The 26,091-nt window shown below is 36.2% G+C and overlaps 3 protein-coding genes across 6 annotated transcripts; all 3 read left to right on the top strand.

Moving 5' to 3' along the window:
* The first annotated feature begins 771 nt into the window (after positions 1-771).
* Positions 772-8,436, top strand: LOC107866795 (BTB/POZ domain-containing protein At2g30600). 2 transcript variants are annotated; one of them, XM_016712787.2, is made up of 13 exons: positions 772-1,200; positions 2,079-2,933; positions 3,393-3,719; positions 4,347-4,577; positions 4,917-5,078; positions 5,416-5,628; positions 5,733-5,780; positions 5,883-5,941; positions 6,160-6,286; positions 6,413-6,487; positions 6,665-6,745; positions 7,691-7,759; positions 7,854-8,436. In XM_016712787.2, the coding sequence occupies exons 2-13, from the start codon at positions 2,130-2,132 to the stop codon at positions 8,070-8,072; spliced, it is 2,415 nt and encodes an 804-aa protein (XP_016568273.1). In that variant the 5' UTR covers positions 772-1,200; positions 2,079-2,129; the 3' UTR covers positions 8,073-8,436. The 2 variants fall into 2 exon arrangements, with proteins under 2 accessions (XP_016568273.1, XP_016568272.1); XM_016712786.2 differs by lacking the exon at positions 772-1,200 and having other exon boundaries at positions 1,212-2,933.
* Positions 8,437-11,354: 2,918 nt separating this feature from the next.
* On the top strand, positions 11,355-19,522 carry LOC107866797 (1,4-alpha-glucan-branching enzyme-like). 2 transcript variants are annotated; one of them, XM_016712790.2, is made up of 14 exons: positions 11,355-11,556; positions 12,865-12,984; positions 13,470-13,686; positions 14,141-14,210; positions 14,356-14,625; positions 14,858-15,764; positions 16,001-16,117; positions 16,340-16,402; positions 16,750-16,857; positions 17,225-17,326; positions 17,497-17,564; positions 17,707-17,788; positions 17,979-18,095; positions 18,945-19,522. In XM_016712790.2, exons 1-14 carry the CDS (start codon positions 11,488-11,490, stop codon positions 19,215-19,217), a joined length of 2,583 nt encoding a protein of 860 aa, XP_016568276.2. In that variant the 5' UTR covers positions 11,355-11,487; the 3' UTR covers positions 19,218-19,522. The 2 variants fall into 2 exon arrangements, with proteins under 2 accessions (XP_016568276.2, XP_047267353.1); XM_047411397.1 differs by lacking the exon at positions 12,865-12,984 and having other exon boundaries at positions 11,390-11,556.
* A 914-nt stretch (positions 19,523-20,436) lies between these two features.
* LOC107866798 (dolichol-phosphate mannosyltransferase subunit 1) lies at positions 20,437-25,570 on the top strand. Of its 2 annotated transcripts, XM_016712792.2 has the most exons (8): positions 20,437-20,594; positions 22,149-22,248; positions 22,347-22,380; positions 22,467-22,543; positions 22,738-22,763; positions 22,845-23,009; positions 23,433-23,547; positions 25,279-25,570. In XM_016712792.2, the coding sequence occupies exons 1-8, from the start codon at positions 20,497-20,499 to the stop codon at positions 25,381-25,383; spliced, it is 720 nt and encodes a 239-aa protein (XP_016568278.1). In that variant the 5' UTR covers positions 20,437-20,496; the 3' UTR covers positions 25,384-25,570. The 2 variants fall into 2 exon arrangements, with proteins under 2 accessions (XP_016568278.1, XP_047267352.1); XM_047411396.1 differs by lacking the exon at positions 22,347-22,380 and having other exon boundaries at positions 20,456-20,594; positions 22,149-22,283.
* The last annotated feature ends 521 nt before the right edge of the window (positions 25,571-26,091 follow it).

Genomic DNA, 26,091 nt, shown 5'->3' with positions numbered 1-26,091 from the left:
TTTCCATACTAACATTAAAAAGTTGATAGTTTCTTCCTAACAGTAACTACAAGTTTGGTGGACACTTAATCGGTTGGTCTCTATAATAAGGAGTGTCAATGTCAGTAATACTAGTTTAGCATATTCAAACATTTGGACCAACCTATTTATTAACTAGGTCCCTAGTTTAGCTTGTCCAACTTGAAATTGATTTGTGATACCATTTTGATACGTAGATGAAAAAAAAAAAGTTTAGTGTTTATATTAGGTTAGTGTAGGTAGCCCTTATTGATTTTTGTCTCATCCAATGTTAAGACAAAGTTGACAAAATGGACTGCATATGTGTAACTCAAATTGATGTTAATAAAGTAAAAATGACAAATATATTCTTAATATGATGGACATGTAAAAGTTAAAGAAGGGGGAGTATATCTGATTTCATAGGTATGCTTCTAAGTAAATACACAAAGTGATAGAGGAATTTAAGGACAATTCGATACAATAAATTGAGCTTCAAAATATAAAATTTAATACATGTAAGTCTATTCATGAAAAAATTAAACCTTTTCCGTTGGAAAAAATTGAATGAATCCTCTCTCCCCATCTAGCTCCGCAATTCGTATATATCTAAACCAGGAAGGATTAAAAAACATTGTACTTGAAGATAAAAGTAATGAAGGGGAACATCTACTGATCTGTACAGACTATAAAGCCACTTCAGCTTGACGTGGATGATAAAGACAACTAATGGAAAATCTACAATTGTACTAATGCTCATTATGTCGCCTGTCACCCGTCACCCCACCTTAAAAAGCTAATGGCCATGAATTTCTGCTATTTCCTCTAAAAGAATCAATACCCCATCTCCCAAAAATATCCAATACCCAAACTTACTGCATCTTTCTGCTCTGTCACTATCTAAATATCCCATCAAATTCCCCATTACAGCTCATTTTTTTAACATCGAGCTAGTTTTCGTGCATCTCGATACTGTCGCATGCTATCAACAATAAATATTAGATAACTTTATTCATCAATTTTAGAACAACGGATAAAAAGAATCACCTGCTATTTTTTGGGTCGGCTTAAAGTTGACAAGTTTCTCTCCTTGGTGCCTATCTTTTTTTGGATTTTGTTTCATTATAATTGTTACATGGGCCAGTTGTTTTCTTTGATCTACTGATAGATACAGCTCTGTATCAAGATATAAGATATTATGAGGTACTAAGCTTCAACCCCACCATGCTATATCTGTATTATTCTTGAAATTTTGGAAAATTTCTGCAAAGATTAGATTTTTTTTCTTTTTTTGGGCCTACCCCATTTGCTGGATGCTGAATTTTGTTAATAACTTTCTCTATTCTTGAAATATTGTGTATATTTTCTTCCAAGATCAGATCCCCCCTCCCCCCCCCCCCCCCCCGGCAAATACCCCCTATTTGGACCTAGCCTTTTGTTACTAATTTTTTCTTTTCTTGAAATATTGCGGACAATTTTCATCAAAGATCGGATTTTTGTTTTTTGCTTTTTCATTATTCCCTTTTGCTGTATATTGAATTTGACTTTTATATGGGGGTGATCTGGCAGAGAGGATAAGAATGTGGTGCGAATTTCAACACAAGTTGTAGGTTGATATTTATCTTATTTTGTTTGATTGATTGTATGGTGTCTAGAGATTTCTGGGTTATTTTCAGATGGTGACCTTCCCAACTATCTCATTATTTTCCTATATACATTTTGAGGTTTTAGAAGTAAGACATGATATATTTAGAAATTGCTATCAAGGACATTCTCTACTTCTTCGGAGGTAGCGGTATGAACTGCGTACATCTTACCCTCCCCAGACCCCACTTTGTGGGAATACACTGGGTTTGTTGTTGTTGTTGTTGCTATCAAGAACATCTTTTTCCTTTTTTTTTAATCTTGCTGTCAAATGTCAAGGCCCTTCCTGTATCCCATTTGATGATTCTTGTCCATCACAATCTATTGAGCAAATTGTTTTTTGGATCTTTTTCGTTAGTATCGCTATAATATAGCACGTTTTTCTTCATTCTTTTCACTTATTGACTATTGCTGCTCTGGCTAAAAATATGGCTAAGTGCCAGCACTATTGTAAAGTGAGTAAAGAAGAATTGTTTCGTCCGGGAGAAATGATGGAGAAGAAGCAGAAGAAGTTTCTTACTGTGGCGCCCTTTGAGTGTGCCTGGCCTAATGATCTGAGATTTAGAGAAGCAGGAAGGGGTTGTATAGCTTTTGATGCTTTCGCGCATAACGATGTAACAGTTGTTTTCCGGGAGCAGGTAGGAAGTCAGCACTATCACTACAAAAGGGATAACTGTCCACACTATACTGTGATCATTGGTAGTCATCGGAACAAGAGATTGAAAATCGAGGTTGATGGGAAAACTGTGGTGGACGCTGCTGGTGTTGGTCTTTGTTGTTCTTCAGCATTTCAAAGCTACTGGATTAGTATCTATGATGGATTGATTAGCATTGGCAAAGGAAGGTATCCTTTTCAGAATCTTTGCTTTCAATGGCTTGATTCGAATCCAAATTGCTCCGTTCAGTATGTTGGTCTTAGCAGTTGGGATAAACATGTTGGCTATAGGAATGTTAATGTATTGCCTGTCACAACAAATCATTTATCTTTGTGGAAACATGTGGATTATGTCGAGCATGATTTAGGAGAGGATGATTTAGAACAAGAGTTAGAAGATGAAATTGCTAATCATGAAAGTTGGGGTCTTGGGAAGTTTCTTGAGAATTGGGAGTTATCGGATATGTTTTTCATTGTTGGAAAGGAAGAAAGGGTTGTTCCAGCTCATAAGCTAATTTTAGAAGCTTGCGGAGATTTTGGTCTTAGTTCATCAGTTGAAGAAGTTGTTCACCTGCCAGACACAAGTTATTCTGTTCTTCATGTACTTCTTCAGTACATCTACACCGGACATACTCAGGTGAGTCCCAACTTTCAGGCGATTTCAAATTATTATCCTTCCATTATATCGTCTACTAAACTTTGGATAGCATACTTATTGGCTATTACTCTATTAAGTTTCAGGAACTAATGAGAAATTGAAAAAGAAGAAATTTTACCATTCAAACAAGGAATTAAATCAAATGTTTCAGATGGAAGAATCAAAACTTGTTTACTGGACTTTGACATGAACTCCGTTTTATTTTTGCTTGATGTGACTTTTGTTTTATAAACTTACTTTCTTTTATTTTGTACCTCTTTCTATTGTCTATATTTTTTAAAGGCTGTCAAGTTCAGCCAAATCTTAAACCAAAAATACTAAGTGTGTATCAAACATTGTGTATTCCACTGAAATAAGTATAGATGTGTATATCCAAAGTATTGTACATGAATATTTATCTTATAGTTGCTGATCCGCTGCTATATTTGAACGTTGTAGATTTTGGAGTCTGATCTCTGCTCGTTGAAGTCTTTGAGCTTACAATACAAGGTGATGTCATTGGTGAAGCAATGTGAAGAAATCCTTGAGCGAATAATGTCTGATAAGCAGCTCGTTGAGTCTGCTCAGCTTGTCGACATATCTTATCCAAGCTGGCTCCAACGCAGCAAAACTTTTCCATATGGGTTGCCTATTGATATGGAAAGGCTTGAACGGTTCTTCTCAACTGGAGAATATAGTGATCTAGACATTTATGTTGGAGTGCATGATATTGTTTTGCGGTCACATAAAGTGATCCTTGGGTCATGGAGTACTCCTTTCACAAAGGTAACTAACCTTGTTATAAGTTCTCTTTGACAAATTTGCCCAACTTTTTGCCTTTTCTAGGAAATACTACGTCAAATCCACCAGCGAAAACTATGATTTTTGTGTCTTAAATCCTGTGAATTTTCTGTTACTTCCCCTCTTCATTAGAGAGGTTCCTTACTACAACATCCTGGTTTCACCATTATTATTAGGTGTAAGGTTTTAGTTGCACAGAATGAACTGATCCTTTGGTTCTTCAATTCTTGGACTAGACTAGTATACATTACACGTTCATCTGTTCTGATGTTCAAACTCATAGTCGGTAATTTTGTAGTGGTAGCAGTTCTTTTTCGCATCTTTTGTTGTATAAATGTGAGGTGCTTAGAGACATTATTGCCATAGGAAAATAAGATTTGAGATCGACATTTAATATGGATTGCTTCAGTTTCTTAATTGTAATTAGCGCCAGGAATTAAAATTAAGAATTTAGAATCCATCATGAATCAATAGCCATACACCATGTGTGCTCTGGATTTCTTTCTGGCATCTCTATAACTGTTTGAAGCATAAATTTCATTTTTGTTTAGTAGTTTAATGTTTCTCTCCCGCATGGCTTTTGGAATACTGAGCAAAATTTTGAATTCGTAGATGTTTACAAATGGAATGAGGGAGAGCATTTCTTCAACGGTCTGCTTAAAAGATGTTCCTCTTGAAGCATTCAAGATTATGCTAGAGTTCATGTATAGTGGAGAACTTAATAAAGAAGCTACCGAGGGAATTAATACCTTGTTACTTCAGCTACTTTTACTAGCAGATGAGTTCGGGGTAACACTTCTTCACCAGGAGTGCTGCAAAATACTTCTGGAGTGCCTCTCAGAGGTAATCTTGTGATTCTCTCCTCTTTCCATGCATCCTCTTTTGTTACTAAACCTGTATCTGCCGTATGCATGTTGAAAGTGCTTAATGTCAGACTACAATGAAAAGAATGGAGAAGTGATGCAGTTCGGAGTTGTGAGCGTGAGCAGAGCCGTTTTCTGAAATGAGATATAAATATTAATACCTTTCATCTATACGTTATATGCAGGGATGGAGTTCTCCTATTGGAAGAAGGTTCAAGAACTTTTTCTATTTTGCCAAGTTTAATGGACGAGGAAGAAGACACTTTGGTAAAGTCTTTGGGTCGTGATCTGTGACACTAACTGTTGATCTTTGTTGCAGGACTCAGTATGCCCAATTCTTCAAGTGATATCATCTGTTACTTCATGTAAACTCATCGAAGAAACCTGTGAGAGGATATTTTCTATGCACTTTGATTATTGTACAACTGCAAGCGTTGACTTTGTCATGTTAGATGAATCAAGCTTTAGCAATATCCTTCAGGTGATCATCATTTCCTCCTTGTACATGAATAATATGAAGAATGTGTGATTTTTTGTACTAAAAAACAAGTAACATCACTTGAGGAAAAAATCTGGATTATTAAGTTGGAGTAGATGTCTGCAAGGGAGAAATATCTTTTGCAAACTCCACAAAGTGCAGTGCAATTGAGGGTCATATTTAATGTTTCATCCCTTTGACAGAAGAGTTCAGATTATCAGAAATATTATTTATAAGGAGGAATATATTAATTTCACTTTGTGTAGCAATGCACTAATAAATTTTATAGGCCATTGAATTGGTAGTATACATCTCTTATGATAAACTATTCCTTTTGCAGCATACAGATTTGACAGTGACATCTGAAGAGAGAGTTCTAAATGCCATCTTGCTGTGGTGCTTACAAGCAAGAGAACTGCATGGATGGGAAACAGTAAATAGATCGTTGGTAAATTCAACACCTGAGATGCTATTTGGGGAGAGGCTTAAGTCTCTAAATGAATTTCTGCATCTGGTGCGGTTCCCCTTACTGCCACTTGATTTGCTGAAGAAGGTACATACCTTGAAATTTAGGAGCACCTTACTTCCCCCTCACTAAAGATTGCGATATGCTGACATTGTCCCTCTTAATTGTTGGCTTTGTTGGGAATCCTGCAGTTTGAAGGGAGTAGCCTTAGCCAGCAGATTACCACTTTTGATCATCTGGTATGTTTGCAATCCTTTAGAGAAAGATTCCATGGAATGGACTAATATTTCGTATGTTTTATCATTTTGATAGCTCTGGAGAATAACTAGATACAGTAACAGGTTAAAGAGGCCATAAAATTTCTGGAATTTGGGGTCACCGATTTTCAAGGAAGCCAGAGGTGAGTATACTTAGAAGTTTAATTAAAATCCACCCTGTGGTCATAGATATTGTATTGCTATATCCTCAAGTGAACGGCCTAGTATATTAAGCATCTAATAATTGAAGGAACTATTTATCAGTCTGTATGCATGCTAAATTGTCTATCTCAATAGGAGGACAACTATAAAAAATGTCTAGAAGCTGACGCTGATGAAGTGCTGTTTCTAATGATAATAGGTTTCAGCACAGAAAATCAAGTTTTAAGGAGCTGCTCTACATATGTGATGGAGACAGCAATGGGATCCTTTATTTTGCTGGCACATCATATGGGAAACACCAGTGGGTAAATCCTGTTCTGTCCAAGGTAAATCCAACAGCTGCAATAAACAATTTAGCTTCCTTCTTTCGACTTTTTACTATTCTCAAAAAATATACCATCTTTTGCCACCTCATTTTGTTATCTGTTTAACATGGTTTATTCATGTTTCAGAGAGCAACTATCACTGCTAGTAGCCCCATTTCAAGATACACTGATCCTAAAGTGTTGGTGTCGAGAAACTTCCAGGTATGAATAGGATAACATTCAGTTATTGTGAAGGATCTTCTCCTTTATAGATTAGTTGGAAAAAAGGATCTTTTTCTTGATAAAATGAGTTGTTTCATCGATGGCGTGAGAGGATGCAGTAGGTACAAAAGAGTGTTAGCTCCATAACGTGAAGGATGAAATATTTTTTGTCCTCAGGGTACATCTCTTGCTGGACCTCAGATGGAGGGTGGACGAAACACTTCGTGGTGGATGGTTGATATTGGTCCGGATCACCAGGTTAGATTTATTGTGTGTACAATGGTGGACATAGAGAAGGGAGATGGAAAAAGTTTATGTAAAATAAGATGTATATTGTAACCTATTCTATTAATTAATTATGAAACTAATCAGTCGTAGGATTATACATTGTAACAACATGAACTGCATGTTCTGATATCGCCTTCCTTGCAAGATTTACATGTCATGAACTGATGCATTCCTAAAAAAAAAAAATCCTGTGCATACAAAATCCTTACATCACTCATGCACATATCTCTGCTCAGTTTGTTGTTAATATAGTTTTTAACTTTGCCAAACGTAGAGTCTAACCACGTGTAAAGAGTACACAAGTCATAAAGAGAACACTTAGTCATGAGAAAAAATAGCTGTTCATGAAAGACCGGGCTAACACATTATAGCACCCAGAGGCGGAGCCAGATTTCAATGAAGGGGGTTCCATATTCAAAGAAAACTTAGGATTTCAACTAAGGGAGTTCCATATTCAAAGAAAACTTAGTCGAAGGGGGCTCAACACCTACTATAACTACATAAAAAATAGTTTTAATCATGTATAAATAGTATATTTTTCCGTCGAAGTGGGTTCGGCCGAACCCCCGAACAGAAGGCTGGCTGTGCCCCTGATAGCACCCCCCGTAAGACCTGCCCTTACAAAAAAGAAGTGACTCATATGTTTCAGTTTGCACTTTGTTCGTGAGGGCTCTCAAATTCAGCTGTATTTTGTAATTGACTTGTGAAAATGAGCATTCAACACTCGTCTACTTTCTGTTCTTTTCCTTGAAAACCTTTGGGTGTTGTGGAGAATCTTTTGGTTTCGCTAGAAGTACTCTCTCTCAGTTTATCATTCTCAAATTGCGTGTGAATATCCCTGATTGATTTTTTCATTTGGTATTCAACTAAAAGATAGAACATCTGATGCATTTAATATTTGATGAATCAATGCAGCTCATGTGTAACTACTACACAATAAGACAGGACGGCTCAAGATCATTTATCAGATGTTGGAACTTTCAGGTAAGCATTGCACGAAATATTCACGAACCATGATACATGTAATCTCGATGTTAGGTTCTACATGTATACGCCCGACATTTCCATTGCATTTCAGGGCTCTATGGATGGGAAAAGTTGGACAAACCTGAAAGCACATGAGAACGATCAAAGTATTTGCAAGCCAGGTCAATTCGCGTCATGGCCTATTACTGGTCCAAATGCACTGCTTCCTTTCAGATTCTTTCGAGTGCTCATGACCGCTCCTACTACAGACGATACTAACCCGTGGAACTGTTGCATCTGCTTCTTAGAACTCTATGGCTATTTTCGTTAGCTTGGTACCGGTATAAACATGTTACGAATAGCCTAGTTTTTTTCACTCTTCATTTACAGTCGAGATGTTGTATGGTCTTTGGTATCCCCCAATGATGTTTAGTGTTCTGTCTGTTACTGGTTTTGCCATAGTCATTAGTTGTTAGCAGTTTTTAGAAACTATGGTGATTTGGTGCTTGATAATTGAAAGTATATTTCATGCTTTTACATTAGAAAAACAGAAACCAGAGAGAGCTCTTGTTGAATCAGTTATTTTTGTCATATCGCAAGAACCTCGAAAATTGAGGGGCAAGTAAGCTTGTTTTATATCTCCTGAATAAAGGCAAAAGGAGCCTTGGAGCAATGGTAAATTTTATTTATGATCATTTTGATGATGGTATGTTTTTACATAATATATATTATAGATTTTAGTTAAATATACAGTTTAGAAGATGAGCCTTGGAGCAACGATAAATTTTTCTTCGTGTGACCTATCACGGTTTGAGCCGTGACTCCTGGGGTGCAATCCTTTTTCCAAACTTGCTAACGCGAAATGCTTTATGCACAGCCTGAAGGTGATGTCTACTAGAAATGACCAAGGGCATTATTATCATATATATACATAATATATAATGGTGGTGGATAATAATTCAAGCAATCAATTATTAAGTACTATATCTACTGTCACTTTAGACAAACCATATCAATATGGGAAAACACAAGTACACAAAAAAGTTGGACCGTTAATGTTCAATCAACTATCATCAAATTTGCTTCGACACACTTTAACTTCACGGGGTTCTATTATTCCGAACTAAAATTGAACGTATTTTTTTCAACTTTTTTAGCTGGCGTGGTACCTTTGATGTGGGCCTCCCATTTTATATAGTAAAGGTGCCACATTAGCACAAAAAGGTGCTGTATAATATCATAAGTTGGAGTGGGTCGTATAATATCATAAGTAAGGTTTGCGAGGATGATGATAGGATGTACGCAAATCTTACACTTCTCATTGTGAGATACAAAAATTGTTTTCGATAAACTTTTGACTCAAAGAAACTGAAATCAAAGCAGGATTGATAAGACATTCTGAGTTTGAATTTTGAATTCCAGAAACAACTTATTGGATTTTTAAATAAACTATTCATACATATTACGTGAATTTCGTAACACAATAATATATTCGAGAGAAAGCTATTGAATTATATCGAATCGACAACTTAAATTTCTAGCTCCCCTCATATTAACAAGATAAATCACATGAATGGTGGACATTACATCCAGCCATATTCAACTAAGCATATATAAATAATTAGTGTGATTGACGGTTCATATTGAAACTTCTCATTTCAAGTAAGATAAGTAATTATTAAACTTTAATACTTTTTCAAGTGATTTAACGGTTCACAATTGGAAGTTTTTCATTTCAAGATAAGATTGTTAATTATTGCAGTGTAGACTGTGACTGAAATTATTGTGGTGTAAACATCATGTTATAGTAAATTATTACGTATACCATTATGTGTATAAACAATATATATCAACTTCATTAAGGAAGATCGTGGTTAAGTGATAATGTGACGATTCGAGCCGGGGCTCTGGTCGTAACGGGCATCCCGAACCATCAAGGATCGAGAGACCCCTGTAACTCTCCAACCCACTAGTGATATTGTACGCTCTGCGCCCAGCCCCATACGGCTTTAAAAATTCCCACATCGATAGGGCTGACACAGAAGCAACTCTGATACCATTCTAGTCGCGACTCGAGCCGAAGCCCTGGCCGTGACGGACATCCCGAACTCCCCAACCCACTAGCGATATTGTCCGCTCTGGGCTCAGGCCCACACGGCTTTAAAACGCGTCACTAGGGACTAAGGGCATGCTTACTTATATGCACAGCATCCCTAGCATCGTGTTTTGTTGAAGTGGGACTCCTTATTCCAAATTGGGGTGTTACATATAAGTATATACTTTTTCAATCTTATGCAGATATACGTCAATTCAAGGAGCGCTATAATGCATCTATCACTACTTAGGAACAAAATAATACCTACATAGTTTACCAAAAGGAAACAATACTAATGTTATCTTTATTAGAGAACACTTTAATCTTCAATATATAGTTTTTTTTCACGTGAATTCAAATTTAATCGAATAAAAAATCAAAAAATACAGTTTGCCTTCATATCAACCGTTAATTTGCATGAATTTTATTGGACGGACAATCTTTAATCACGTAAATGTCCAAATAAGATAGTATAAGAGAAAAATGACAAATTAATTTCTTTCATTTGGCCCATTATTTAAAGTGCTTTTCTTTTTCTTTTTTCTTTTTTCTTTCTTTTACGTGTCCATTGGTGTCCTTTGCATTTTAAATATATTCATTTTCACCCCTTAAGTTCAATTTGATTGTCAAACTCCCCCATGATGTTCTGAAAGTGCTAGGCCATTCCACAAAGTTTATCTTATAGTTCCTATAAACTTTTAATCTAAATAAGAAACTTTACTAGTTTAGTAGACTACCCTGTTGTGATTAATTTGATTTGCTAAGTTCGAACTATATTACTTTTACATATTTAGTAAATCTGTAAATATATATACAAAATTTACGATAGATTTATTTGATTCGTATATGTTCGTAAGTCATTAACTGCATCTGTTTTTGTCTCTATCAAAAAGACTTGAATTTGAAAATTCTATCATAACTATGATTTGCGTAAATAAAAATTGGAATTGTATAAAGATAAATAGTAGAAATAAATTTTGAAAACGAAAAAAGAATATGGGCATATAGATTCAACAGGATAATATTAGGCAATAATATATAAGCATGACCTTTAACTTGACATCAAATTATAACTATGCTCTTTAACTTTGTCAATGCACAAGTAGGCCCTTTAATTATATAAAAGCTGAACAAAAAAATTCTCTAATTCGATAACTGACACTCGTGAAACTTAATCGCTCCTACGTGGATTGGTAATCCACTCAAATGCTACCACCTAATAAAAAAGAGATATTATAACTATGACCTTTATCTTTATCGATGTATAAGTAGATCCTTTAGCTATACAAAAACTGAACAAAAAAAAAAACCTTCAATTCTAACCCGACGTGTGTGGTTTTGAGTATATACATGCATTTTGTCAGACAGGATTGAGGTGTTTTTTTGTTTAGCTTTTGTACAGTTAAAAGACCTACTTTTATACTGATAAAGTTATAGGCCATGGTTATAATTTGGTATCAAGTTAAAGTTGATGCTTATGTATTACTGCCTAATGTTAAGGTACTTTTTTTTCATTTTCATAAAATGGAGGACCACAAAGGGTCATATATGTTTTTATTTTATTATAAATAAAAGCCATTAAAATGGAAATGAAGAATCATGAGAACATATAAGAAAGCAAAGCACCAAAGTTTAGGAAGAGTGATCAATCATGGAGATTAATTTCAATGTTTTATCAAAATCCATTCCATATTCTTCACCTAAAGTTTCTCCAGGAGGGGTAATTTTTTTTTTTATCTTCATGTAAATTCAGCTAATTTTAGCCTTATGATTTCAGTTTCCTTGATATGTATATTGATCATCTCCTTACATTTTAGTAGTGAGGGTGTTTTTGTAAATTTTTTTTCACGTCAATATAGAAGAAAAATGACACTGATAGAGCCTTATGTATGTATTATCTTGTTATCATGTGAGATGTGACAAGTGCATTCTACTTATTCTCAAATTTGCAACATGGTTGAGTGTTTATGACTTATGAGTGATGTGTGTAAAATTGAGATGGTAAGTTTTCTTTTTTTTTTTTTAGGGGTGGGGGGAGGGGTGGGGTGGGCGGAGGGGTGGGGTGGGGGGGGGAGGCAATATTTAGAAAGATTGTTCTAGGCTTAGTGGATTAGTTCTTGAGATAGTTAATCGTAGCACATTCATCTTGATAGAAGTAGAGGTGGAACTAGGATTTTGAGTTTACGAGTTCTGGATTCGGTAAAAGACAGCGTACTCGGTTCCAAATCAATTATTTGCACTCCCTCCGTTTCAATTTTGTTTGTCCGGTTTTGACTTTGCACGGAGTTTAAGGAAGTAAAGAAAAGTTTTGAATGTTGTCATCTTAAACTAAAGATACGTAGAATGTACCAAAATGACGTTTAATCTCGAGGTCTTAAACATGCCATGAGGAAAGTTTTTTTAGACGGACTAAAAGGAAAAGTGAGAAACAAATTGGAATGGAGGGAGTGCATAATAAGTGGATTTTAAAGCACAAATACAGGGTCAAGCCCAAAATTCTGAGCTAGTAGACATGCTTGTAGCTCCGTCCCTGGACAGAAAACGAGGAAAAGCAAAGGTTATAGTACTCTACTACTCTATTGTTAGACTAGAGGGTCCGTTATATGTCCAGGGAGCTGATAAATATTGTTTCTTTATGAAAGTTAAATAAGATTGTTATGATTTTGCTGGAAGCAGAATAAGCTCTAATGCTGAAATAGCTACTGAAGTTTTTTTTCTTCTAGCTTCTTAAATGTTCCAATAATTGTTTCTTTTGATTACCCAGTCGTGATGTTTCTATTTTTTTTACTTTTTGTCATTGAAAGTGTTCTATCATATGAGACGGCTAATTGAGAATGTGAGATGTTCAAATGCTACTCCAGTAATTTCTATTAATTTCAAATTCTGTTGGATTTACTGAACTCAAATTCAGTTTTTGGCTACCACTCAGTCCAGAGATTAGGATATGATGTATTTACTTGTTCAATTGTAGTGTAAGATTTCTTAAGTTCTCCAGATATCCATGTAACCTCAAAAATTTCTTTGACAGGCTTCTAGAAATAAGGTATGTTTTCCTTCTCAACATAGTACTGGACTGAAGTTTGGATCTCAGGAACGGTCTTGGGATATTTCTTCCACCCCAAAATCAAGAGTTAGAAAAGCTGAAAGGGTATGTTTGATAATTTGATATGGTTGCACGAATAACATAGAACTAGTTGGAAAAACTCTGTGCTGGTGTTCATGCCTTATTTGATCTGTACACTGTGTGGAGGCGTAAAACATGTGTTACTTGGTCCCACCAATTTGTAGTACCTTAACTTGGGAAAGAGAGATCATTAATTCCGTGTGCACTTATTGTTAGTTTTAAAAATCTGCATGAGCATGGTGTTTCCGCATTATCAAGTTCTCTCGTCGTGATCTGAACTGTTGCCTTGTTTCTCTTGTCATTTTTACCTTTCTTTTTCTTGCTTTCCGTTGTTTGTCTTTTCTTACTTTGATGGAGAGTGAGAAGGCGTAAATGTTTGCTCATTTCTGAAATCATAAAGTGCTCTATATCCTTCTGAGGGAAATGATGTGGTATAGAACAGTTTTTAGCTCCGTTAAATACCTATGCTCCTTTTGATATAAACTAACCATGGTGCATTGCCTGACTAGATGAAGCACAATTCAGCTGTTTCCGCTGTTTTAACCGATGACAACTCGACAATGACATCCCTAGAGGAAGACGTTGGGACTGAAATTATTGGCCTCGTAAAGTTGGATCCAGCTTTGGAACCTTATCTAGATCACTTCAAATACAGAATGAAGAGATATGTGGATCAGAAAAAGCTCATTGAAAAGTATGAGGGAGCCCTTGAGGAATTTGCTCTAGGTAACAACCAAAAGTTGTGCTTTAGTCATTTTGACCTTATTTGGAAGATGACTTGTTTATACCTTCTTTGACTTTGCTAGAGAATTTTTCCTGCCGTGGAGTAAGTACTGGCTCCATTTAGGTGGAACTTGGCCATTTTTTCAGTCTTTTAAAGCTGTTTGTTTGGGTCTTCAAAAAAGTAGACAAGTTTTTCACTAAGCAGATTTAAAATATAAAAAGTACACACACAAAGAAGCTGAAAAGCTGAGGAGATTCAACACCTACTATATGAACATGAAAAATAATCGTAAAACAATTATACAGAAAAAAAGTCTTCCTCCTGTTGCTTCCAATTTCCTTCTACAATCATAAGTTACTCTTTTGCGTTCAAAATAGCTTCTTTAATATTAAATGCATGGTACTTTTGTTGAGATTTAGCAGGTTTTTCTTGTATAAACTGCTCTCTTTTTTCCAGGTTATTTAAAATTTGGATTCAACAGGGAAGAAGGTTGCATAGTGTATCGTGAATGGGCTCCTGCTGCTCAGTAGGTCCTCTTCTACTACTAAATACTAGTTTCGATCATCATAACAGATTTGCCTATTAAAGCATGGTGTTGCAGCATCATTGTCTTTTTACGTGTTCTAATTGCTACAAAGGTTGTGCTTCTAATTGACTCATCCACAATGCAGGGAAGCACAAGTCATTGGTGATTTCAATGGATGGAATGGTTCCAACCACAGTATGGAGAAGGACCAATTTGGTGTTTGGAGTATTAGAATTCCTGATGTTGACAGTAACCCAGCCATTCCACACAACTCCAGAGTTAAGTTCCATTTCAAGCATGGTAATGGAGATTGGATAGATCGTATCCCTGCTTGGATAAAGTATGCCACTGCAGATGCTACAAGATTTGCAGCACCATATGATGGTGTCTACTGGGACCCACCACCTTCAGAAAGGTTTTGTTATTCATAACTTGAAGCTGAATATTGAACTCGTTTCTTTAGTAACTTGTCATCACTTCATCACAGGCATTAAGATTCATGTTTTACTTGTCTTTTTTATGTTAGCCATTTTGAAATACAAAAGCTAAAATAATGTGTCTTTACTAATTTGGACTTGATCCATACTTTTCCCCTTACCAAAATGAATGAAATTTCTTAGTGCTTCACAACTTCGGGTATTAAACAGGTACCACTTCAAATACCCTCGCCCTCCCAAACCCAAAGCCCCACGAATCTACGAAGCACATGTCGGCATGAGCAGCTCTGAGCCACGCGTAAATTCGTATCGTGAGTTTGCAGATGATGTTTTACCTCGAATCAAGGCAAATAACTACAATACTGTCCAGTTGATGGCTGTAATGGAACATTCTTACTATGGATCATTTGGATATCATGTTACAAACTTTTTTGCTGTGAGCAGTAGATCTGGAAACCCGGAGGACCTAAAGTATCTGATAGATAAAGCACATAGCTTGGGTTTACAAGTTCTGGTGGATGTAGTTCACAGTCATGCAAGCAACAATGTCACTGATGGCCTCAATGGCTTTGATATAGGCCAAAGTTCTCAAGAATCCTACTTTCATACTGGAGAGCGAGGGTACCATAAGTTGTGGGATAGCAGGCTGTTCAACTATGCCAATTGGGAGGTTCTTCGTTTCCTTCTTTCCAACTTGAGGTGGTGGCTGGAAGAGTACAAGTTTGACGGATTTCGATTTGATGGAGTAACTTCCATGCTGTATGTTCACCATGGAATCAATATAGGATTTACAGGGAAGTACCATGAGTATTTTAGCGAGGCTACAGATGTTGATGCTGTGGTCTATTTAATGTTGGCCAATAATCTGATTCACAAGATCTTCCCTGACGCAACTGTTATTGCTGAAGATGTTTCTGGTATGCCCGGCCTCGGCCGACCTGTTTCTGAGGGAGGAATTGGTTTTGATTACCGCCTGGCAATGGCAATCCCGGATAAGTGGATAGATTATCTGAAGAACAAGAATGATGAAGAATGGTCCATGAAGGAAGTAACATCGAGTTTGACAAATAGGAGATATACAGAGAAGTGTATAGCTTATGCAGAGAGCCATGATCAGGTATTACAAATTTATTTCTGCAGTAAACAATTTTCTCAGCAATTATTAGATAGAATCCAAATATGCACGTCCCAAAAGTGTAAAAGTACTTCTTTTGCCATGGTCTTCACTATATTCATAGCCATTGAATCTCATGATAAGTTGAAGAATATTCATAACCATTGAATCTCATGATAAGTTATTTATCCAATGACTTCTAGTTTTATGTTCTCTCTTACTTTGTTTGCTGGAAACAGTCTATTGTCGGTGACAAGACCATTGCATTTCTCCTAATGGACAAAGAGATGTACTCTGGCATGTCTTGCTTGACAGATGCTTCTCCCGCTGTTGAGCGAGGAATTGCGCTTCACAAGGTTTGTCTGTTTCTATTGCATTTTAAGGCTTATATTAGTTAGTCACGGAAATTCTCACACTCTTTGTGAGGTAACCACTAAACATAGTTTTTAGGGTTCTGATGGATTGCTCAATTTTTTTGTTTATTTGTTTTTTCTATTCATGCTTTGTGTTTCTTTTTAATCTCTCTCACATTGAGAGGTCTCTTTTCTCATCTATTCACTTTTAGCTTCTAACCACAGATGATCCATTTTTTCACGATGGCCTTAGGAGGAGAGGGATACCTTAATTTCATGGGTAACGAGGTATGGCTTACAGCTTTACATATTTTGTGATAATCACAATTAGTTTGTCTTACTGGAACATGCTGCTGGCTTACAGCTTTACATATTTTGTGTAATGGTTTACTGGAACAAGATCCATTCCTCTAAAATGACCGGAGCTATTGAGCATGCAAAGGGATTGAAACATAGAGAAAAACAGCACGATGAGTGTTTCCATTGTGTAGGGATTTCTATTATGTTCCGGAGAACAAACGCCATATTAGAAAAGTACATTGTTTACTTTTTTTTATATAGAAGATTAAGGTATAGAGTTTGCAAGTGTATCTGTTTTGGAGTAATTGTGAAATGTCTGATGAACTTTGTTACAGTTTGGCCATCCTGACTGGATTGACTTCCCTAGAGAGGGAAATAATTGGAGTTATGACAAATGTAGACGCCAGTGGAACCTTGCGGATAGCGAACACTTGAGATACAAGGTTCAGTATTTTGTGTTGCAGCTTGTTAAATATATAGTAATTTTTAGATTGCTTACTTGTAAATATACTTGGTTCGAGGGAGGATAGCTCATTTCATCTTTATCTACTTATTTTTCCAAAGATAAATTTCTGATTTTTGTGTAGAGATCCAAGTATTAAATTCATATTTACCTCCTCGTTTACTGCCAGTAAGGCCTTGATTATCAGTTTAAGTTGATTCTTTGAAGCTATAATTTCATGCTACGAATCCACGTGCTGCTATAATTTTTTGGATACTAATTTTCTTTACATGACGTGATAATAATTGAATGGCCTAATCTGATATCTATATTTCTCCATCTTTCCTCCCCCTCATGTTGAAATGCAGTTCATGAATGCATTTGATAGAGCTATGAATTCGCTCGACGAAAAGTTCTCGTTCCTTGCATCAGGAAAACAGATAGTAAGCAGCACGGATGAAGATAATAAGGTACAATCATCTAAAGTTGAAATGTTGGGTTTATGAATGCTGTAATTCTATCCAAGTACAGTAGAAAACCTTTTACCTTAGGTTTTTTGATGATGGATTTCATATTATTTAATCCAATAACTAGTCAAATTTGGTAATAGCTATACTGATTTACTTTCTTTAATTTGCAGGTGGTTGTGTTTGAACGTGGAGACCTGGTATTTGTGTTCAACTTCCACCCAGATAAGACACATGAAGGGTATTATGTTTTACTTATAGTGAAACTATTGCTCTGCTTGTTTTTAATGTTCTCAACAAGTGCTACCGAGAAGTAACCGACACTAATCATTTTCACATTTTCTAATTTAACTCTTTTCCTGATCATCTCATGACGAAAACAGGTATAAAGTTGGATGCGACTTGCCAGGGAAGTACAGAGTTGCACTGGATAGTGATGCTTGGGATTTTGGTGGCCATGGCCGGGTACAATTATCTCATCAAGGAGAACTATAATTGTCTCATCCAACTTTAGTTGCATAAAATATCTCTCTTAAGCGTGGATGTCTTTGAGCCTCCTGTTCTCCCCCTGCGTTGTTTAGTTAATTCAAAAAGGATAAACTATTTACTGATGATCTTTTTCTTCATGATAACGTGCAATCTATTCTCATCACAGGTTGGTCATGATGTTGACCATTTCACATCGCCAGAAGGAATACCTGGAGTTCTAAAAACAAATTTCAATGGTCGTCCAAATTCCTTCAAAGTGCTGTCGCCTGCGCACACATGTGTGGTATAGTCCTTGCCGGGACCTCCCTTTTAATGTGGTTTTGTTCACTAATTATTTGAATGCATAGAAGTATTTCCTAAAAGACCTTAGTGTGCACATATTAACTATTGGTTACCATACTAATCACCAGTTAAGCCCTCTGAATACTAATTTGAAAGGTAGGAATAGCCACATTCAGATCTGCCTTTGGCATCTACTGTGCAAAATAAAGGGATACCAAAAACTCTTCTCTATTTTCTCTTTATCCCATAATCTTGCATGTAGCTTGCGCTTACATAAAAATTAGGTAAATGATCGAAAGTGAAGTCGATGGGAACTTAAAACTGCCTTGAAGTAAAGCTAGGAATATTCATAAAATATCCACCTTTGGCTTCCGTGCTAACAACAACAACATACACAGTGTAGTACCACAAAGTGGGGTCCGGGGAGGGTAGAGTGTACACGGACCTTACCCCTACCTCAAAGGTAGAGAGGCTGTTTCCTATAGACCCTTGACTCAAGAAAATACAGTCCAAAAAGAAGTAACGGAAGCGAAAGCAATGCGCTAGCTGACCCCAACTTGTTTGCGACTGAAGCATACTTCTTGTTGTTGGCCAATGCGTGGAGCTTTCACTTATTCGAACAACATAACTACTTGTGCAACTCAAAAGATGTACTATTCATACTGCAGTTTTATGTATAGAACAGTTAAATAACAAACCAATTTGGTTAGTAGAAAAGTAGCAAGGAAAGAGACATTATATTGAACTTTTTTTTGTAAGTTCATTTATTATTCTAAACTAAATGTGAAGCAACTTAACTTCATTCATCTTTCTTTTTGCTTTTCCCTTCTTCTTCGCCTTGTTTGTGAAGGCTTATTACAGAGTTAACGAAAGCATGTCAGAAACTGAAGATGACCAGACAGCTATTTCTAATGAGCCACTACCAACAGCCAATATCGAGGAGAGTGACGAGGAACTTAAAGATTCACTACATTCAAATATCAGTAACATTGGTCAGACTGTTGTAGTTTCTGCTAAGGAGACTGACAAGGATCTTAAAGATTCACCGTCTCTGCGCACTAGTGATGTCGTTCATGCTGAGAGAGATGATTCGGATTCAGATGCCTTGGATGATGATGACTAGTCAGATAATTGATCAACTCTTCTACGTTGGTGATCTTAGTCCGCGTATGATGTCTTCAGGGTGATAGCATTGACTGAATGCATCATAGTGTTTTTGTTTTAGTATTTCCTCTATGCATATTATTAGCATCCAACAAATGTACTGGTTGTAAATAGAAGAAATGCACCTACATGTGTGTGTTTTCTCTGAAATCTCCCCCATTTTCTGGTGCTTTGCATTTGGAGCCAAGTCTCTACTTGGTTCTAATGCTACTTTTTATGTTACTGGTTTGAGTTTTGTAATAAAAAACCAAGAACATTTATATATTTTAGTGCTTACAGTCTTTCTTTTTCCTTTTAGCTCATATCACTCCAAAGTACTGATAATAATTTAACTTTGTAACCACCAAAGGAGGTGGTGAAACGGATGGAGTTGCTCGGGTTTGAGCCTTGGATATGAAAAAATCCTTAGTAGGGAGCGCTTCCTCCCGAATGAGACTCTACGCGGTGCGAATCCAGATTAGTCGAACTCCAATGCGGGTACCGGACACCGGATGAGAAACCAAAAAAAAAAAAAATTTAACTTTGTAGGTGTTTGATCATGAAAATTATTTTTTTTGGAGTTGGATTTATGTTTGATCGTGTCTTTTTGGATTTTTTTTTTTAGACTTTTGGAAAGACTTTTTAAAATATAATTTTATACCCCTAATTTTTAAAAACTATTAAAATCACTCGACTTAACTAATTTACCTATAAGAATGTGAGAGGAGACAATAATGTTGTCTTTGCTGTTGGTGTTGCATAAAGAGTCACTCGAATGAACAAATTAAAGTTTCGTTGTATCATGAGGAGATTTCGAGGAGGAAGAAAAAAATTAAAGTTGTCTTCAACTTTGAAGTTTTTTATCGATAGAAGTAGGAAGAAGTGGATAATGTGGTAGCAAGACATTTAACTCCGACTGTTGACTGAAATTAATAGGATGCTTTTATAAAAGTAAAAAAAATGGGATCATTTTTAATAAATAAATAAAGTTGAAATTGAAGTGGGAGCTTTTCCAAAAACAATTTGAAATTGATTTTACCAATTTTCATAAATTAAAATAATTTTCGAAAAAAAGTGATTGAGATGGTCTCCGAGGCTTAAAATTAATTTATTCTTTTAAAAAAAGAAAATTAAAACAAAATACCAATCCGGGTCCCGACTAAGAGCTCTCGGGTCGGGTTATCCGAATTTATCTTGTTAATGGGTATAATTAGCATATTGAACTGAAAAGAGAAATTCAATTGTTGAGATCAAAAAGAATGGAGTCGAAGAAGAACAAGTACAGTATAATAATACCAACCTACAATGAACGTCTCAATATTGCTCTCATCATTTACCTCGTCTTCAAACATCTCTCGTAAAACACACTCTTTCTTTATCTTTATATCTATGTACTAATTTTTTTTTTTCCTTTTTGATTGCTGATATTAAAGTTTCTGTCTTTTTTCGAAAATATATGCATCTGGAAAAAATGGGGTTTTATGATATGTTTAGAAAGAGTTGTTTTTTATTTTCATATTTGATCTTCTGTAAGTAGTTGAATTTGATATGAATTGGAATTGTGTAAAAGTTGTTACTTTTGAGGTGGTTTGTGTAATTAACCTAGTATTGATGTGTTTGATTAAGGTATGATCTATATTAAAAAGGGTTATCTTTATTATCAAAATCAAGGAAAAGGGTAGTCTTTAATTTTGAACTGTTTAGGAGAGGGATTAGAATAGAGTACAGAATGAAAAATGGAGAAGAAAATAGGGGAGAGTGAATAATAGAGTGCAGAGTGAAATGGAGTAGAAAATAGGAGAGAATGAAGATAGAAGGCAAGAGAGTATAGAGAAGAAGTGAATTAGAGATGAGAGAGAAATATCGGGTGATAGAGAGGTTAGGTGATTTTTTCCCATTTGTCCAAGCCTTCGTGGACAGAGTTACCTAGTATTTGATGTTGGTGGGAGGTGGCAAGTATTCCGTGAAGTTAGTTGAGGTGTGCGAGCTGACCCGGACACTACTGTGATTAAAAGAAAAGAGAGAGAGAAAGAGGTTAGATGAAAGGTAGAAGAGAGGATCAATAGAGGAATAGAAGGGAGAGGTAAATGAGCACTTTCCACGTTTCCATAAACTTTCTTTCTCCGCCTTAGCTTCTCTGTCTCTTTGTGTGTGTGTGTGTGAGAGGGAGTGAGATATTCCGTTATAGCTGGTGTGCAACCCATGTTCTCGCAACCATATGTGGTTTCATAACAGTTCGATTGAAATTTGAGTTAGATGGACAGGAGCTTTTTTAAAGATTGTATCATTTAGCTGATTTTGTAGAATTTAATATAGATGGTTGGGAATTTTCGTGAAGATTGCTTTTTGAGCACATTCATTGATTGATAAGTCGGCAAATAATGTGGCTCACAGAAATAATCCAAATGAGGGTTGTTGGCAGATTTTACTTATCAGGAGTTAATTTGGAAAGGGCTCCATCAAAGCATTTAATAGTTCCAGGAAGCAATGCACACCATTAAGTTATTTTGGAATATGATCTTTCTTTTTAATAAGGAATGTTGGAAGGTGATCTATACACTATTTGTTATATGGATGAGGAGTTAGTTTCTGTTCTTCACATCCTTACCATGTTTTCATATTTGCTTGCTCATTGCTAAGAATATTGACATTCAGACATTGTGTAGAGATTGATTTATCTGGATGATGGATCCTGTTTTATTCAACAGCATTGTTGTTCATCACATAATTTGGTGGATTTGAGGGGGATGATCCCATTTTGAGGAGCAAAAGTCATCTTTTCCTTGTATTTGAATAATACCTCAGTGTTTTTTTTTTCTTTTCTTTTTCTGTATGAAGTATTTAGAGGTGATAAAATCATGTAAAATGCATAGCAGACTCTTATAGCAAATTTTGTTTTTTCTTGACTCAGGGATGTTGATTTCGAAATAATAGTAGTGGATGATGGCAGTCCAGACGGCACGCAGGATATTGTCAAACAATTGCAGAAAGTATATGGAGAAGATCGTATTGTTAGTAGTTTCTTACCTCACTCAGTGGTTGCATAGTACGCTCCCCTGATCATACCTATTTATCATCTCACTTTGCTCTTTTCTCTTGTTTGCTTCAGTTATTAAGACCTCGACCTCGGAAACTTGGTCTAGGTACTTCCATTTTAATATGATAACCATGATTTTTTTGATACAAAGATGCTAGCCGTGAATAGTCTCTGACATTCCTCTTGTCTCAGGCACTGCATATATTCATGGTTTGAAGCATGCCTCGGGCAATTTTGTTGTTATTATGGATGCTGATCTTTCTCACCATGTAAGTATAATTGAAGATGAGGGTTTCCCTTCTCTGTCTTTTTCATTTTTTTAATGTGTTTGTGTTGAAGAGGCATAAGGTGATGCGCACTGATACCTTATTAGGTGAATGTATGAGAATCTCTGTAACATTGCTTATTCTTCTGCTTGAATTTTAAATATTATAGTTGATTCTTTTACACTCTTTTTTTACAGCCAAAATACCTGCCAAGATTTATCAAGTAAGTATTTATTTATTTTCGTAATTTTCGGCTTTCTTGTAATGGTGAGCACTAGAACTGTAATTCAAATTTTATGTCTAGGAAACAAATGGAGACAGGTGCCAATATAGTTACTGGAACCCGATATGTTTCTAGTGGTGGTGTCCACGGATGGAACCTGATGCGCAAATTGACAAGTAGGGGAGCAAATGTCCTTGCACAGACACTACTTTGGCCGGGTGTATCAGACTTAACTGGATCCTTCCGGTATGCTTTAACTTGGAAGTAGAGGTCCAGAGGAATACCAGTAGTTTGATGAATTGTAGTGCGTGTATTTAGGAAATGTAGGTTGCTTAGATTAGGATTACTTCTTTGTGCCTGGGACTTTGGCATGGAGATTTTATAATAGTATTATTGATTGGGAAATAATAATTATGACTGATCAAGGCATCCTATTATTCTACAAACTTTAAACTAAAAGGATAGAAGTCCACCATACTTTTATATGGGAAACTGATTTGGTATCAGGAGTCATTGTTTTGTGTGTGATTTTGTTTTTAAGAAACTGAATGATCATCACAAGTCTTACTCTCATGCTAGCGCTTCCATTTCCCTTTGATATGCTGGTAATGTTCACAACTTATGTTATTTGTATAATCGGTGTCTGAAACTGAATTTCTTGTTTTGAAGGCTTTACCAGAAGTCTGCACTAGAAGACATCATAAGCTCTTGTGTTAGTAAAGGGTATGTTTTTCAGATGGAAATGATTGTTCGGGCGTCAAGAAAAGGTTACCACATTGAAGAGGTAGCTACATACATGGATTTACTGTTGAATACTGTTATGTCCACTGCACTGACATTTGGTTGAATCAGAAAATCTGATCATTTTTGCATCGTGCTATTCACTGCATAATTTATGCTGTCCAAAATGCTACTATAATAGAAATAGTGATGCAACCTAATGCCAGTTGTGAAGCATTTAGTTGAATGCTCTGGGAAAATTCATGGACTTTTGTATTCTCTCTCTTTGTGTTTTGGTACTGAATCTGTATGTGAGTGGTCCTTGCAATGTGATACATAGTCTTTCAACTGAGTTGTTTCATTTTGAGATTTTTTTTTGGTTGGTTGGTTTTGGGGGTTACTCCTTGTCAGCAAAGTCATTCCATTTGGAGGTGAATTATTAGTGGAGATTCTTGAGATTTTGTTCTGTAAGTTAAAGTTAGATTTGCTACCAAGTTGTCTGATGTTGTTTCTAGGAGAAAGGGTTACCAGCTATGTAGAACTCAATAGTTTTTTTGTGGAGTATCAGTAGCTAATTAAGTCTGGTCTCTGTTGGTAAATTCATTAGGGTCACTGCGACTTGTTAGTTGTTGAGACATGAAAAATGCTGGAGACTCAACTATGTCCTCGGGTATTATCACCTTCCCGTGAAGAGTGGTGATGAGGAACTGTCTATTCTTCCAAAGCACGCCAAAGTTAGTGCGACGGGAAACACCAGAACCTAGAGTATTCTGGTCGGGTTTCAGGAAGTTATCAAAAAAGCAGTTTGGTTTGGTGGTTGGCAATGGCTGGTCCTTCAAAATGGGGTTGAAGTCAAACTACAAAGTAAAATGGGGTTGAAGTCAAACTACAAAGCAATGTATCGAGTGTGCGGGGAATGAAGAAGGCAGGGTGATTATGACTTGAGCAGTGGTTCAGACATTGGTGAAACAGAAAACCATATTTTTGCTACTGGAATTTGAGTATAGAAGTGAGCAAGCCTTGACTTGGTTTACTAGGCTGTGGACATTATCTGGACCAGCAAAGGTAATGAGCCGTGGCAGTTGTAGAGAAGTTGAACCTAACTATACGTAGCCGTGGTGAACTTAGCAAAGCTATGTACTAGTTCATTATGGAGGTTCTGTCTAAACTTCAACCTTGCGCATATTAGCCTTAAGCCGGAAAAAAAACAGCTGTTTAGTGCTGTGCAGCAGCACTTCTTGGCACAGAGAGTTGACAAGGTACAGGTGGTAGTGTAATTTATCCGGGGAACCAAGAGACTAAGATCAGCTGAGAAACATTGAGATTTGATGAAAGTGAAAGTTGTAGTTAGAATTTTATCTGCAATATATTCATATAGAGAACATATTATGAACATCCAAGTTCAATCAATTATAGACTGTTGATGGAGGCTGGGAGCTTCTTTGGTTGCTATCCCCCAATTGTCTCTCGGATCATAACCTTCTATTATGCGGCTGAGAGCCGTTTGATAGTTATAACCTTCATTGCAAGAAAAATAATGATTTGACCTGCAGGAATATATTCTGATTCTTTTTGCTGCTGTGAGACCTCTCATCATTATTACTATTATTGTGGTTTATACTTGGTCAATCACACCCCACCCCGTTTTTTTTTTTTTTTTTTTTTTCCTTTTCTCATCTCAGTTCTGCACAATTAGTATCCTACAACCACTCCATTGTTGGTTTTATTTGTATATTGTACTTTTCATCTTTCTGAAGGTTAGCCTGAATTCAAGTTGGGATTTTGCTATTTGTAGGTTCCAATTACTTTTGTCGATAGAGTATTTGGAAGTTCCAAGCTGGGAGGATCTGAAATAGTGGAGTATCTGAAGGGCCTTCTGTATCTTCTGGTTACAACTTGATATGGATAGTCCGCAGATTTACATTGCTTAGCAACCTGTGACATTCTGAAGACTTAAACTAGGACCATATAAAAAATTCTTTTTTCTTTATGACCACAATTTTGATGAATGAGCTATTATGTATTGGAAACTGGAAAGAGTGTTACTGAAGTAATTTTCGAAGCTCTCTGTTATCCATTGATTTCAACATCTGTGAATTAACTTGCGTTTTCCAGCTTCTATAAATATCTGCCTCTTGTTGAATTAGTGAGGGAAACTGGTGTCCTAAAGTTGAAACATATTTATAGTTCCAGCTGAATATTCAGACATCTCCAAGTGTGATGTATGAGATGAATATATTGGTTAGTTCCTTCTTTTTGTCTAAACTTGCAGGTGTTTACATAACTTGCTAATTGCATTAGCTTCTAGACATTACTCCTAAGAGGATAACTGTAACACAACAGGACATTCCTTTTGTAAAACAGGACAGTACTCCTAATGTAGTTCATCAGACTTATTTTGGTTCTGCATGGCAACAACAACATACCCAGTAGTATGCACGCAGAACTTACTCCTACCTTGGGAGATAGAGGGTTGTTTCCTATGTGTATGCTTGGCTCAAGTAAAAGTAGTTCGAAAAAAGAAAACAACAAAAGAAGCAAGACACTGCTCAAGAAAGAATACTAAGATAAGGAAGGGTCACTAAAATAAAATAATATGATAGTCGAA

The sequence above is a fragment of the Capsicum annuum genome, chromosome 4 (genome assembly GCF_002878395.1).
Source record: "Capsicum annuum cultivar UCD-10X-F1 chromosome 4, UCD10Xv1.1, whole genome shotgun sequence".
Classification (NCBI taxonomy): domain Eukaryota; kingdom Viridiplantae; phylum Streptophyta; class Magnoliopsida; order Solanales; family Solanaceae; genus Capsicum; species Capsicum annuum.
Note: the sequence above shows the minus strand (reverse complement) of the source record. Positions and strands in the feature narration are given on the sequence as shown.

Bases quoted from the DNA above. Each gene is read 5' to 3' on its own strand.
- LOC107866795 (XM_016712786.2), top strand. From the start codon at position 2,070: ATGGCTAAGTGCCAGCACTATTGTAAAGTGAGTAAAGAAGAATTGTTT. The intron at 5,079-5,415 runs GTGATCATCATT...TTCCTTTTGCAG, and splicing joins GCTTTAGCAATATCCTTCAG to CATACAGATTTGACAGTGAC. The intron at 7,760-7,853 runs GTAAGCATTGCA...ATTGCATTTCAG, and splicing joins TCAGATGTTGGAACTTTCAG to GGCTCTATGGATGGGAAAAG.
- LOC107866797 (XM_016712790.2), top strand. From the start codon at position 11,488: ATGGAGATTAATTTCAATGTTTTATCAAAATCCATTCCATATTCTTCA. The intron at 12,985-13,469 runs GTATGTTTGATA...TTGCCTGACTAG, and splicing joins GAGTTAGAAAAGCTGAAAGG to ATGAAGCACAATTCAGCTGT. The intron at 14,626-14,857 runs GTTTTGTTATTC...GGTATTAAACAG, and splicing joins GACCCACCACCTTCAGAAAG to GTACCACTTCAAATACCCTC.
- LOC107866798 (XM_016712792.2), top strand. From the start codon at position 20,497: ATGGAGTCGAAGAAGAACAAGTACAGTATAATAATACCAACCTACAAT. The intron at 20,595-22,148 runs GTAAAACACACT...TTCTTGACTCAG, and splicing joins CTCGTCTTCAAACATCTCTC to GGATGTTGATTTCGAAATAA. The intron at 23,548-25,278 runs GTAGCTACATAC...TGCTATTTGTAG, and splicing joins AAGGTTACCACATTGAAGAG to GTTCCAATTACTTTTGTCGA.